The 14,814-nt window shown below is 39.2% G+C and overlaps 1 protein-coding gene across 1 annotated transcript in view; it reads left to right on the top strand.

The window, feature by feature from the left end:
• The first annotated feature begins 528 nt into the window (after positions 1–528).
• The window catches only part of ofcc1 (orofacial cleft 1 candidate 1), a 161,946-nt gene continuing 147,660 nt past the window's right edge, over positions 529–14,814 (top strand). The window contains exons 1-2 of the mRNA XM_077244348.1: positions 529–735; positions 10,135–10,193. Of these exons, the coding sequence (XP_077100463.1) occupies positions 10,188–10,193 (6 nt within the window). The 5' untranslated portion in view covers positions 529–735; positions 10,135–10,187. The remainder of the gene's footprint in view (positions 736–10,134; positions 10,194–14,814) is intronic.

Below are 14,814 nucleotides of genomic sequence, written 5' to 3'. Positions count from 1 at the left end.
CCGTCACAGCAGATGTTTGGCTCCTCTGGTTGGCTTTGTGTGAAGTGCGGTTGTAAATTATGTATGAGGAACTTTTGTGTAAATTGTCATACTACATAATATATGTTTACAAAGCTGCATGAAAGCTCACCTTAGATGGGAACTCATTACAATAAGTGATGCAGAGAGGTAACAAAGGTCTCTTTTGCACATAAAGTCACTTTCTGATCTCCATCAATAATGAAAGATCATTTAGAATAGGCCGGATAGGCCATCTGCTACACGCACCTCTCAACTCAGCATGGCAAACACAACTTTTTCCCTCAAAGATCAGACATATAAATGTATGTCATAATGGGATACTAATGGAATGGAATACTAAAAATTAACCTGTCCTACTATGGAGAAGGGCTGCCACATGAATATTAATTACGTTACTGGACACTAGAAGAAAGTTATCAAGTAACGTCAACCTAATTAATATGCATGAGGTAAGCCTTCCCCGTTGTGTCCCTCACAATTTAGTGAAACCCAGTATACGTCACTGTCACCATAGTGACGGACGCTTTGCACGATAACTTTACAGGCATCAGTAATGCATGTCAGTATAACCTTAAATGTGTTTAATCAACTTTGTATTACTTTTGAACAACTGCAAGCAAAAACAGAAAACTGAGTGAATGTGCTGTTTTATTAACACCATAACAGCACATTAACATCTCATAATGATATTCCAGTGTTTCATTCCTAACTGAGGTAAGTGTTGTAAGTGTGTGTCTTTGTGTGTGTGTGTGTGTGTGTGTGTGTGTGTGTGTGTGTGTGTGTGTGTGTGTGTGTGTGTGTGTGTGTGTGTGTGTGTGTGTGTGTGTGTTATTGATCCTAATAATGTATCAACATATAAGCCATATTTTGAGATGTTGTTTTTGTCTACAACAAATCCTTCTTAGTCCTCCATTGCTCCCTGTTTAATTGTTTTTTAGAGTCTGTTGATTATTCATATAACAGAACTTCTAAAATATTAATACATTGCAATCTAGACATTATAATACTGTACTGTAGACAGGTTCAAACAGGATCTCAGTTCTTTCTATAACATTTAGCTGTTTTCTAATATGTGACACTTTCTTCATGCAAACAAACATCTCTATGATATGATTCGATTTGGGATATATACTATGGTAGTGCACTGTAAAAACTAATTTGTTTAGCCTACCTTAAAAAAAATGTGCAAACACATTTTGCATTAATTCACTTAAAGCTAAATCACTTAAAGCATAAGAACCCACTTTCTATTGAGAGAGCTGTCCAAAGCCACACCTCATTCAAAATGCGTGAGCGCAACACACACAGCAGTGTCTGCAAAGCGTCACAAGACGAGGGATGGCGTTAAATGACCTTGTGCCTTAAAGCACATAAAATTACAATAATAATGAACGAACACAAATTTCAGAGCTCTAGTTGACTGTTTTGGCTGCTGCTCCATAACTTTCATTTATTTATTTACTTATTTATTACTTAATATTATTGCCTGCCCGATGGATACACGTTATTAAAAATTTAATTGATAGTCTAATAAATCATGAATTCACTGGTGTTGTCTGCAACGCTGTTTACCTCATCTCCGGCAAAAAGCTTCTGCACACAAAAAAGAAAAGCCCTGCATGGCATGAACACGCAGCGACGCGTGGCTTTTCCTGATGGATCTCATAGCTATAAGATTGATTTCTGTGAGCAAGGTTTCTCAAAAAGTTAGAAGCAAAAGGAACAATGATATCACTTTCCCAACGGCGTTCATTGAAATAGGCAAGAATGTGGAGCAACTGAGTCTAAATGTGGTAGCAAGCGTGTGTAAAGTCCATTGCATGTAGAAGCACGAATTCAGAGAGAAAAGGTGAGAAAATAACTTTTTGTCAATTGCCCGCCATAGATTAAAAGAATTCAGGTCTTCTTTGGTACATTTCGTAAAAGCACATTTATTTTAAATTACCCGAGACCAGAGGCCACTATACTGAACCTGACCCGTGTCCGAGGCACTCACTGCTCAGGTCTCGGGTTGGACCTCGGGTTTTCGGATCCAAGTGGACCCATGAAGACCTCTAATGTACATGTTTTAATATTTAGGACACTTCTATTATCAATTACTATCAGGATGTAAAGAGAGCTTCTACCAATATAACAAAAAGTTTTTATAAAACAAATTGCCTACCTCTCACTAATTAAATTAACTTAAATTGATGTCAAACTTACCCCAAAACTCAGTGCCCGGTTTCACAGAAGTCTTAAGCCCCCAGCAAGCAATAGTCGTCATTTCACCGTCTAGGTTAACTATAGACCCAATAAAGTCCTGAGTAGCCCACTTCTAGCCAAAATAAACTTAAATTTGGTTACATGTCGTTATTGCTAAAATAACTTGCGAGATGTATGATATTCCATCATGTGAGCAAAGTCAACAGTGATCACAAGGTGTTTGGTTTCCTTTCTTTGACAAGTTCATGTTCTAGATGACTCTATTATTGGGCTATGTTTAGACATCTATTAAATTTTCATTGACAGCCCAAATTTCCAGGGCTGTTTTTGGATGGCCATTAGACGTCTTTTGCAAAATTGCTTGCTGGGCCTTGCTGGGCCTAGTCCCAGACTAAAATGCATGTTTGAGCTGTCTGAACTGAAAGCAACTTGCACTGACATAGTTTAAATTATGTTAGTGTCATTGTTTTGTCTCAGTAATTTTTTTTTCAAGGCACATTTATAAGCTACTTAAACGTCTTAATGCTTCTTAAATTGAACAAAAGCATCGCTATATCTGAAAAGCCAAGCCAATGTTGATTCTCGTTTTATTGCAAGCTCTGTCACGTAACCTTTTTGCCAGCAGACTCTCTGTTCAGCTTTTTTTGTTTGTTTTTTAAACAGGTGATTCCCTGGAGGCTCAAGAGTGTGCTCCATTGTCAACCTTTCTCAGTCATTGCAGCAATTAACCTATGCCATTCTCACACCATACACACATCGAAATAGCCAGAGCAACATTTCTCTTTTTCTATTTCATGTCTAAAATATAAACACTTGCAATAGGGTTACCAAAGTGAATCAGGGTAAGACAAAAACATGTTTTGGAAGAAGGATTGATTATGTATATATGATTATGTATGAGTTGGTGCTTATCTTGGCGAAAGCCGAGTACAAATCAGCATGAAGTTTAACATCTACTCTCGTGTAATGGAAATCATGAAGATCTGGATACGTCCAGTGACTGCAGTGAATAGTGCTGCTGGCAACAAGGGAACAGCCTGGACAGCCTGGAGAGACAGCTGACAGGAGGAAAGAGACCCCAATGGGCCTGGTAAGGGTTAGTTACCCTTGTCGGCAGTATTCAGCACTGTGTTTACAGGATACTGGAGACACCCGCCCAGGGCTTCTGAGAAATTAAAGAGAAAAATACCCCTAGAGTCTGCGAGAGCAGGGGCGGAAGATGACTCAATGTTGGACAACATGGTTAATGACGTTGGAATGGAAACGGATATGAGTATGGAGAGTACTTCACAAAAGACTAGTTCAGGTTCTGCAGTTAGCAAAGTCATTGAACTCCAAGCTTGTTTCTGTGGTTGGAGCAAGGCGACAATGGTCATGGGGTTGAAGATTCATCAAGGGAAAATGAAATGCTTGAGGGAGAAGGGACAAGGGCCTCGCATTGATCAGTACTTCTCACGAAGTCAGTCAAGTCAGTCGAATGAAATCCAGCGACAGGAAGCAAACCACAGTTCGCAGGATATCAGTACCCCTGTCATTGAGGAGATGAGGGTTTGCACAGTTAGTGATGAACACATTGATACTTGTGAACCCGGTCAGACTAACCAGCATAAGAGAGAAAAGAACCGCAACGGGCATAGGCCTGGAGTTAGATGGCCAAGAGCTTGTGAGAAAAATGCATGGGACACGGTAAACACAGATCTATGCTTTGCATTGGAAAGATTAACTGGTAAAGTTGAAAAGAAGCTGGATAAATTTGGAGACATCATTTACGCATATGGAAGTGAGAGGTTTCGTGTGGAAAAAAGGAAGGAAAAGTACAAACTACTCCTACTGTATCTAGACGGCAGCAGAAAATTTAAGGGTTAGTTAGAGAAAGGAGACAGCTGAGGAAGCAATGGAAAAAAGCAGAACAAAGTCAGAAGGAGGGACTCAATCTCTTACAAAGGGCCATAAAAGATAAGCTTGCAACATTACGCAGAGCTGAGCGCCTACGGAAACGCTACAAAAGAAGGAGCGTGCGAGGGCTAATTTCTATAAAGACACATTCAAATTCGTAAAGAAGTTATTCACCTGTGAGAAGAATTGCACTTTAAAAGCATCTAGGGTTGAGCTAGAGAGATATTTGGAGGAAACGCATACAGATGCTAAAAAAGCATGAGCCTATGTCAATTCCGTCAGATATCCCACCTATCAATCCACCAGAATACCAGGAGTTCTGTGCACCTAAGTGGAAAGAGATAGAGCAGGTTGTGAGAAAGGCAAGGGCTTCATCATCTCCAGGGCCTAATGGAGTTCCGTACAGGGTGTACAAGAGTGCTTCAGGAGTTCTACGAATTCTGTTGAAATTGATAAAAGTGGCATGGGAAAATCAGGTTGTACCAAGAGCATGGCGCAGAGCAGGTGGAGTCTTTATACCTAAAGAAAAAGATGCTACAAGCATCAGTCAGTTTCGTCCTATTTCACTATTAAACATCGAAGGTAAGATTTTCTTAAGCATTATTGCCCAGAGATTGTCAACCTACCTATTAAAGAATGGCTTCATTGACACTTCAGTTCAAAAAGCGGGCATTCCAGGGTTCTCAGGATGCTTAGAACACATCAATGTTATCTGGCAACGAATTCAATCAGCTAAAAAGGAGAGGAAGGAGCTCCATGTGACATTCCTGGATTTGGCTAATGCATATGGTTCAGTGCCACATGAGCTTCTTTGGGAAGCATTTGATTTTTTTAGAGTACCAATGTCAATAACAAATTTAGTGAAAGCCAATTTTGGAGATTTGCAATTTAGTTTCTCAACTCCAAAATTCAGCACCGCATGGCAATGCTTAGAGGTTGGAATAATGGCAGGATGCAACATTTCTCCACTGGCTTTTACCATGGCAATGAGAGTAATCATTAGGGCATCAAGATGGGTAGTAGGAGGAGAGCGCTTGGCTTCTGGGATACAACTACCACAAATCAGAGCATACATGGATGACATGACAACCATGACTACAACAGTAGCCTGCACTAATCGGTTATTGGGGAAGTTAACAGATAATATCGAATAGGCACAAATGCAATTTAAGCCCTCTAAATCAAGGAGCATCTCGATAGTTAAAGGAAAGGTAGTAGATAAAACATTCTTCATTAATGGTGTGGCAATACCAACAGTTTCTGAGAAGCCAGTGAAGAGACTTGGGAGATGGTACGATGGGGATCTAAAGGACACAGTTCTAGTGGGAGAAGTTAGACGACAAGCATTGGAAGGGTTGAAGAGCATAAACAGCTGTGCTTTAGAAGGCAAACTAAAACTCTGGTGCTTTCAGTTTGGTCTACTGCCAATGTTGCTGTGGCCACTGACTGTGTATGAGGTTTCTTTGACAACAGTGGATAAGCTGGAAGCGTTAATAAGTTCATACATCAGGAAATGGTTGGGAGTTCCACGCTGCCTCAGCCGAGTGGGACTTTATAGTAAAGGAGTATTGCAGCTGCCAGTCTCTGCTTTAACCGAGGAGTTTAAGTGTGCCAAGGTCAGACTGGAAATGACTTTAGCAGAATCACACGACAAATGTGTAAGGGAGGCAGCCCCTGTGGTAAAAACTGGTAGAAAGTGGTCAGCAAAGAAATCTGTAGTAGAGGCAAAGGCTGACCTTCAAATTGGGGATATCGTGGGACAGGTACAGCATGGAAGAGGGGGTTTTGGGTTCAGTTTAGCTCCTCGTAAATGGCACAAGGCAGGCCCAGCTCAAAGGAGGAAGCTGGTAGTCAACGAGGTGCGAAAGCAGGAGGAGAGGATGAGATGTATAAAGGCCATTTCCCAGGCCAAGCAGGGAGAGTGGATGAGATGGGAGAGTGTGGAACAAGGCAAAATGGGCTGGCAAGACCTTTGGTCAATGGAAGAGATCAGTTTCCTTGTTAGGTCAACATATGATGTTCTCCCATCACCGCAGAACCTAAACCTCTGGGTAGGAGAGGATCCCTCTTGTCCTTTGTGTTCATCACCTGCCACATTAAGGCACATTTTGACAGGATGTAAGGTGGCTCTTAGCCAAGGTCGGTTTACTTGGCGCCATGACCAAGTATTGCGATGTTTGGCTTTAGCATTGGAAGGCAAGCGTAGTATGACCAATAAGTTGCCGCATGTTCTAGCAAAACATTACACGCAGAAGACAATATTCCTCCGCCCAGGCGAGCAACCACCAAGGATCAGTTTACAGTGCTAACACCAATTCTCGCCCAGGACAACTGGAAGCTGCTAGGGACTGGAAGATGCTGGCTGATCTTGATCAACGGCTTATTTTTCCACCTGAGATTGCCACCACTAACCTACGACCAGATATTGTTTTGTGGTCTGTATCAGCACGCATCGTTCAACTGATAGAGTTAACAGTGCCATGGGAGGATGCGGTAGATGAGGCATATGAGAGGAAATAAACTGCGGTATGCTCATCTGGCCACTGAAGCAGAACAGCGAGGATGGAGAGTCCAGGTTCATCCAGTGGAAGTGGATTGTCGAGGTTTTGTGGCACACTCTACAACCCGGTTCCTCAGAGACGTCGGATTTAGTGGCCAAGAGTTGCGTCGCACAGTAAAGACCTTATCTGAAGCAGCGGAAAGGAGCAGCAACTGGCTGTGGTTGAGACGGAAAGATTCTAGCTGGCTGTGTACAGGCCGCCATGCTACGGTTTCGTAGAATTCTTGAAAACTTGAAGAGTCTGTTGGTTTATTTGTATAGTTTGTGTAGTATTCACAGTCATTACCTTCCTGTGTAAATTGCGTGAATGACGGGTGGTTGGGCAGATATTGTGTTTTGCGGTAGGTGGTATGCCATACGGAACCGTTGCCACTGAAACTGCATATTAACGCACCAGTGGGGCTCGACAGCCTTAGTAAAACGGGTTGGCGCGTATGGTTGGGTTGCGGAGAGATTGTGGTTAGGTCTCAGCAGCAGGAGGGATGTAGAGGTCAGTAAGCTGGGCTGAGTTGACTGGGGGACGGAGGGGGTTGACTCTGGGACGCCAGAGTCACTGTCAAGCCCTCTTGAGGTGTCGTGGGCTAGTCGACGAAACACTGAGGATGGAAGGTGCCCACTTGAAGACCCTAGAGATGTCCCCTACTCAGCTAAATCCAGACGGTTGTCATGGGGGGACCGCACTGTGGTTGCAGCCGTTGTGTGTGCTGACGCGTGTTAACACTAGACAAAAGGAGATTTACATCACCAATATGGAAAGAAGCGTAAATGGATGGAGAAGCATAGGTTACTGTAAAGCTATGTCTTAGTTGGTGCTAATCTTGGCGAAAGCCGAGTACAAATCAGCATGAAGTTTTAACATCTACTCTTGTGTAATGGAAATCATATATTAATTAATTTTGTTCATGTTTAACAAAGAAAGTTACATAATGCAGACATCCCACCTCACCCGGAAGGTCTGGGTGTCTCCCACATATTGATAGCGGCTCCCTGACACCCACACATTATATACAATATCCCGTAAATCAAACGAGCGAGAGAGAAAGTCTGTTTCCACCTGGTATTAAGATGTGTTTTCGGTGAACTGATCACAAGTAGTCAGCTAAGATACATTACCTTTACACCTTGTATTATGCATTTCAAATGTATCTTTTTTGCAAAAAAAGCAGTTTAAAAATGCTTCACTTTTACTTTCGGCACACAAATAAAATATAGGCTGTACTACAATAATCAGACCATAGTGCTTTAATTTTTTTGTTTTTGTTTTTTTGTGACGAATGTCTTTCACCTAGGACTGTATGGTTCAATTTACTTTTTAAAGAGCTGTGTAACAAAAGGTAGCTTTGATGGTTATTTGCACAATTATAGAATATTAGTCCAGCAGTCGTTGCCATTCGGTATAATTGACCCTTCTGAAAAAAAAAAAAAGCCAGCTTGGTGTAGAGTCCCCTTCCAAACTACAAAAGCTTTTTTTATCAATCCAATATGACCTAGTAATTCCAGCATTTAATGATATATTTATTATACATTTACGTAAATACTTTTTGCAGACTATTAGCGCAAGGCCAGGGAATCCCTCTGAGACACATTTTTCTACAGGATTCTCTTTACATGTAAAAAGCGGACTGAAAATTCATTTGTAATCCATGAAAGTGCATGGTGATCAGTGATCATCACTGGCTGTCAAGTTTAGTTAAAAACGAATGATTAGATTGGGATTTGAACCTCGGACCATTGCACACTGAACTAAAATTATAAAACCACACATCTGTTGTTTTGTTAGCCTGAAGTCCATATTAAAAGGCTCTGTATTAAAAAGTTGCAATTTAGAAAATGTTTTAAATGATCAGGCTTATTTGTGTGGTCATGGTGGAAGGTTACTAAAGTAAGTTCGTTGCGACTCGCAAGGTTAGCTAAAATTTGGCAACACTGCTGTGCATCACTCGGAAGGCCTTTAGCCATGACTTTATTATAATACACAGACTCAGCAGATTGCTTAAATATACTCACTGATGATCATTTGATATGTTGTAGTCTGTGACTTTATTGCTTCACAAACTGTTTTGGAGCAGAGCAGCAGTGAGTAAGCTGGTGTTTGTGTGGTTGAAAAGCTGCTGGCATGCATGTCATTTTCATAACAACATTTGGCTTATAGAAAATAGCAGCTTTTACTACCAATTGTCTGGCCTTTTTGGTGTATTGCATTTTATGGCCCCTATAAAATATTCATCCCTAACTTATTAGTTACTGAAAAAACAAATTAGCAAATAAGAAACACTGGTCTGAAAACCCAGCCGTAATCCAATAAGATGCACATGTGGAGAAACCGCAGAGACCCAGTGCTTCATCAGAGAGAATTATGGGTGCTGTGAGCGCTGAGCTGATTTACAGGATGAATTGAAACACATAGACAGCGTTTCGTCAGGAGTGAACGGAAGGCATTTCTCTGTTCCTGCCTATTTATTTGAGTGAGCTGGCGTGTCTGAGGTGTGAGGCAGAGGGAAATCCTGTGCTCTTTACGTTCGCCTTTACTGGAGAGGTAGCGGATAGCTTTTCCTCTGTTATTGCACACAATGTAATTTGAAACAATTACCAAAACACCGACTCACTTGTTACTACACACAGTTCTCCCCATATATACAAAGTGCAGATTCAATAGCTTAACATGTTTTACAATCGCACCCGGTGGAGCAGCGTTTAGTGTGAAAAAGTATAGTGTTTCACAGTAACCCGCATAGTATGGGATAATCTTTCACATTTTGCCTGGGGTTTGTTTTGCTATTTCTGCAAAAACTTGTGCAGGCCATGTGAATTACCATGGAGAGAGCAGATAGAAATACTAAACAGGCCATATCTGATAGAAATGAATAAACAGGACTTAAACAATAAGGGGAAATAATTTGTTACCATTGATAATAAATACATTTTTATTGCTGTATATGTCTCTAGTCTGGTCGTCTCGCTTCTGGTCTGTGCTCGTTCATGTGTTATGGAGGAGGTGTGGCTTTGGGTGGTGATTTCCAGAGAGAGTGGGTTGTACCCAAACAGCAACATAGTGTCGGCCCTGATCCGTACCATATTTCACACGTGTGGAATCCACATGTACCAGATGTGGCCCGGATTTGGGCTGGCACTATGTTGATGTCTGGGTATACTTTCAATACTAGCAGGCTAAAGTTAGCATTTCCCAGATCACCTATTGCACCTTTAAAAGTACTACGTATTAATTCAAGCAGAATTTACACCACAATGTTCAGTAAATCACAGAAAACCAAATGTTTAACATCTAAAATATGTAAATGATCTTCAAACATAAGATGTAAAGAAAACGCAGTTAATTTTATCTTCAAAACTTCATGAACTTACACAATTTAAAACACAGACACATGCTTGTACGTACTTGATAAACACAAGGAGCTAAATTACACTAATAACCTGTAATTCTGTTTCTGCAGGTAAAGGTCAAAGGTCAACACACAAGGAGCAGTAAAACATACATTCTGTGGCGATGGATGTGAGTATGCTTTCAATACGGGGTCAGAGCCTTTAGCTTACAGTTTTCTATTAAGTCAAAAGCAGACTTACCATTCACATTTAACATTTGCTGCAATGGCCTGTGAGAGGTCAGCTGGGAATTGAGTGAAGGAAACGGCATAACAGAAAGCTGAGGAATTCTCAAGTAGCTGAACAAAAAGCCTATTTAAAATCCCTATGAGTTCTCATGATCCCGACCTGGCCCCTCATTCAGCTGGGCTGGACTGCCACTTCTTGGCTTTACACACAAAACAGTACATATTGACATGTTTATTATACTTTTCCTTCTTAATCTTTATTGTATTGCTTAAATTTAAAGTAGATCTATACTAACATACTACTTTTACTATTTCTGCAGTATATAGTATGTACTGAATACTGTTCACAGTCTGCACATTTTCTGCATGGAATACCCAGATGTCCTACTATATTGCCTACACACTTGGTTCGATTGCCGAGTTCAATTGCTTCAGTTGATACTCGCCAAGACAGACTGCTGACGACACCCATTGACTCCCATAGGAGGATGCTGGCCAGGTTAGGACAGTGATATGACATATTCTCTTTAAAAATATAAATCAGCATATCAATACTTTTTTTATGGTGACAAAATATAGCCTATTTTCCTAATATGTAGGGCATAATCTACCAAAAATCTTAAGATAATTATTTGTGATATTTTGGAAAACCCAGCTATAATGAGTTATGTGTTACATATAATTGTATTGTAAACAGTAAAAGGTGGTAGGTGTTCTTGTAAGGAGCTATATGTTTACCTGAAACTTAAAATTAGCTTAATATAGTCAATTTGATTCGAACATGATAATTATATTTTTTGATTTGAGCCAAAACTGTTCATTTACGTTACCACATTGAGCACATTGTTATGTTAATATGTTAATATTTCGTTCAGTGTACATTTTTGTTTAGCAAAATAAAATCCAATCAACTGATTTTGAAGTGAGAAAACTTGATTAAATAAATTTCACCGGATCACTTGACCTTTCACCAACAAACAGAATTTGTATGGGTTATATTAAGACCATTGGTGAAAACAGTCAAAAGGTAGGTTTGCACACAAAAAAAGAATGGTTTGTACATTTATTTATAAGGTAACAACCAAGACAGCTTTGCTGAATTAATGTTCAATGTTTGTCATGTGACAACACTGTAGCATACTACTCTGAAACATACTTCATGTTACTTCGTACTCATACTTCTCTACTATATAGTAGGTGAAAAACAGTAGGCCTATGTGACAAAAGAAGTATGTCTGAATCCACAGTACTACTACTTCTGGCGAGATTCTGAAAGGTGCATACGATGGACACTTTATCATTGTAAGCTTCATAAAAAAAAAATATTTTATTTATTAGTTGAAATAGGTGTAACAATATATTTTAACTAATTGCAAAAGCTGAATAATTGATCAAAGCCTACTGATTAATTGGGTAAACAATTGACGATTATTCAATTAATCGTTCTAATAATTGTTAGATTTATCTATTATCAAATTAATCTTTGGTTGTAGCCCTAACCTGAAATGTAGAATATCAGAACACATTTTTCAGACATACTGTACACGATGCAGTGCACTTGACTTGACCTTCAATGTGGCAAATGAATCGGAAATAATTATAGATGCTATGTTCACTTTTTTTGTAATTTCTTGGTTAGGCTGCCATTTTTGCATAAAATGTAAAAGAATAACTGGATGCCACTCACATGAAATTTGATGAAATTTGATTTAAATATTTATTGTGAAATAATGGCTAGACTCTCTCTCTCTCTCTCTCTCTCTCTCTCTCTCTCTCTCTCTCTCTCTCTCTCTCTCTCTCTCTCTCTCTCTCTCTCTCTCTCTCTGTGTGTGTATATATACATATATATATATATATATATATATATATATATATATATATATATACACACAAATGTTTGCTAAATGATTTTCCCCCCTTAGTTTTTAGTGGCATTTTTTAAACGACAAAGAAAGTTCTGTAATTTTTCAAGGTTCTGTTTTTCCCTCTTAATCAGTTAGCATCAAAGGGGCACACATGCATAAATAATTGGCTAATTCACTTAAAGGGGCCAGCGTAGATTAATTAAGTCTGAATTCTAATTATGTTTTCCTGTTTTTACCAACTGACATGGTTGTTGTTCAACATAAAGCTATTAGTTTAATAACAATTAGTATTTTGTGAAAAAGCGTGCTCTAAAAATACATGAAGATAGAGCTGCAGTGAGGGTCTGTACAAAGCGAACTAGCACTTTCATCAGTCCTTGTTTCAATATGAATTTAAAATATCCAGAACTTATTACAGTGTTTGTGAAATATAGTCACACATATATGAGTGTCATTGAAAGATGCAGGCATGTGCCATTCCTGTGTTATAAAGCTGATTGATAGTTACCATTCTGAATTCTCATTGGAAGGAAGTGGCTTTAAAGCTTGTAAAATCACTATAATCAAAACTGTGACTGCACATCCTATATTATTACAAATTGCTACATTGCGTGGCAACAGTAAACAGCTTTCATTTAGCCTAATGAGCTATACTACTTGGCAGATGAATGGTTTATTCCAATGATTAATATTAGTAAATATAAATTAAACATCTGTGACTATTATGATATTGCTGCCGCCAGTAACCCATTCGAGGCAGTTTTACGGTTATTTTACCGTGCTCTGGGGTGTCACTTTGTGCCTAAGAACACCACTTACACTTTGCCAGTGTTAAAAATCACTGTAACAGCCTCTAGTGGCTTATTTCTTTATTATTCAGTGGTACAGATTACTGTAAATGCAGAAAAACAAAGGTAATGGCCCAAATGTTCAATACTAACCATACAAAATCACAGGTTTTGACTAAAATTGTTTGTTATTTATTATGGACACCTTATTCTTTATTTTCTGTTTACAGGTGACAGAAATAAAATGGCTGCTTTGTACAGAACTGGCTCAACAGTTTAGGAGATGAGAAGTCAGTTTTTATGAGAGATGAGTTACAGAGAACTCATGTTAGTGTGCATCTTTTTATAAGATCATTAGAATGAAGATCCATTCTTGGAATGTAGATGCTTTATAGTCCTGGATTTTGGGTTTGTGCAAGTGAGTGTGTGTGTGTGTTTAAGCTTAAGGTTAAAGCTGTAACATAGAGGACAGAGGCTGTCAGCACATCAACAGGGCGAGAGAGAGATTGTCGTAGGGCTTGTTTACCGCAGCCAGCAGAAGAAAACAGTCAGACGTAAATGAGGGTTGACGGTTTCATGAAGCACAATTGGTTGAAGGCAGATTCAATGTGACTGCTCTGAACTGGGCAATGATCCGTACAGTATGCAAAATTCACTCTGGAACTGGTCTATGCCCACCAGCCTTACGCCCAGCTGAACGGATCCCAGGCTGGAGAAGGCATCCCTGTTCCCAATTCCTTTCGACAACAATCACATTCTCTTATAAAGCTCATGCATTTCTCTTGTCATCCATTAGAGGATTTCTTGCTCTTCGTTGTCCAGTGCGCAGCATATAGTGACATCTTGTTCATTGAAAGAAAAGGCAGAATTTTCATTTCTAACAGCAGACCGGATGCCTCTGGATGTCAGTGGATCCGTTCCCCCCACCCCCACCCCCCTCTTCTTGTATAGTGTGTTTAAGGCAGATATCAGCAGGAATACTTGGCCCCTTATACCAGCCCGACGCTGAATTTCTGATACACTGGCCATGTCTATTTAAGTATTTATGATATTAAAAGAATGTGGCAGTTGCTCAGTGTTTGGTGACAGAGTTTGGCACAGGGCCCCACTGATGAATAATGATCATTACCTTGTTTTATCACAGTAAGGTTGATTCATTTCGATGTTAAACAGTCGATTGCTGATCCCAGAGCATGTTTCTGTTTACATACGAACAGAGAGATATTCACTGAAATATGCATGCTTTTCTTTATTCCAAAAATGACCAAACGCTCTTGGCTAACAACATATGTTTGCTGGCACACATTACATTTGAGAGAAACAGACTTCTTGTAAATACTCTTGTATATGTTTTTATATGCATTGTTTGGCGAAATTAAAGTAAAAATGCAGTATTTATCTTAGCATAAATCTTTGATCGTTATTATTTCAAGTGATAATATTGGACCAATTTTAAAATATTATTCAATCAAGCAGGTCAAAATTCATTACATACATAAATACATATTGCAGAAAAAAATAAAAGAATATGTCCAGTGTAAATGGCGCTAAATTGAATGGATTGCTGTAGGTTGTCCAGTATCAGATTTGCAATCAGTGATATTAAGAACAGTGTACACATTTCTAAAGCTACTACTCAATGATTTACTAAAAATAACAATGCATTTTAATCATATGCATTTGGGGGCTTTTCTCAGGAAATTTGATACTGCATAATAAAACATAAATGGCATATAATAATAATTATTACAATCATCTATAAAACAAAGTTGTAGCTACTTATTTGTGTTTGTCTCTGGTGGTTGCAGTATTACACCAAACAGGGCAGATTAAAACAAGATATTTTCGAAGAAGAACCTTTAATAATTGTGTTAGTCAAGCTATAACATTAAATGTGGTTTATAATGCAT

The sequence above is a fragment of the Siphateles boraxobius genome, unplaced genomic scaffold (genome assembly GCF_051911475.1).
Source record: "Siphateles boraxobius isolate OS27281-9 unplaced genomic scaffold, OSU_SipBor_1 26, whole genome shotgun sequence".
Classification (NCBI taxonomy): domain Eukaryota; kingdom Metazoa; phylum Chordata; class Actinopteri; order Cypriniformes; family Leuciscidae; genus Siphateles; species Siphateles boraxobius.
The sequence above is the reverse complement of the archived record's forward strand: the minus strand, read 5'-3'. Positions and strand labels throughout refer to the sequence as shown.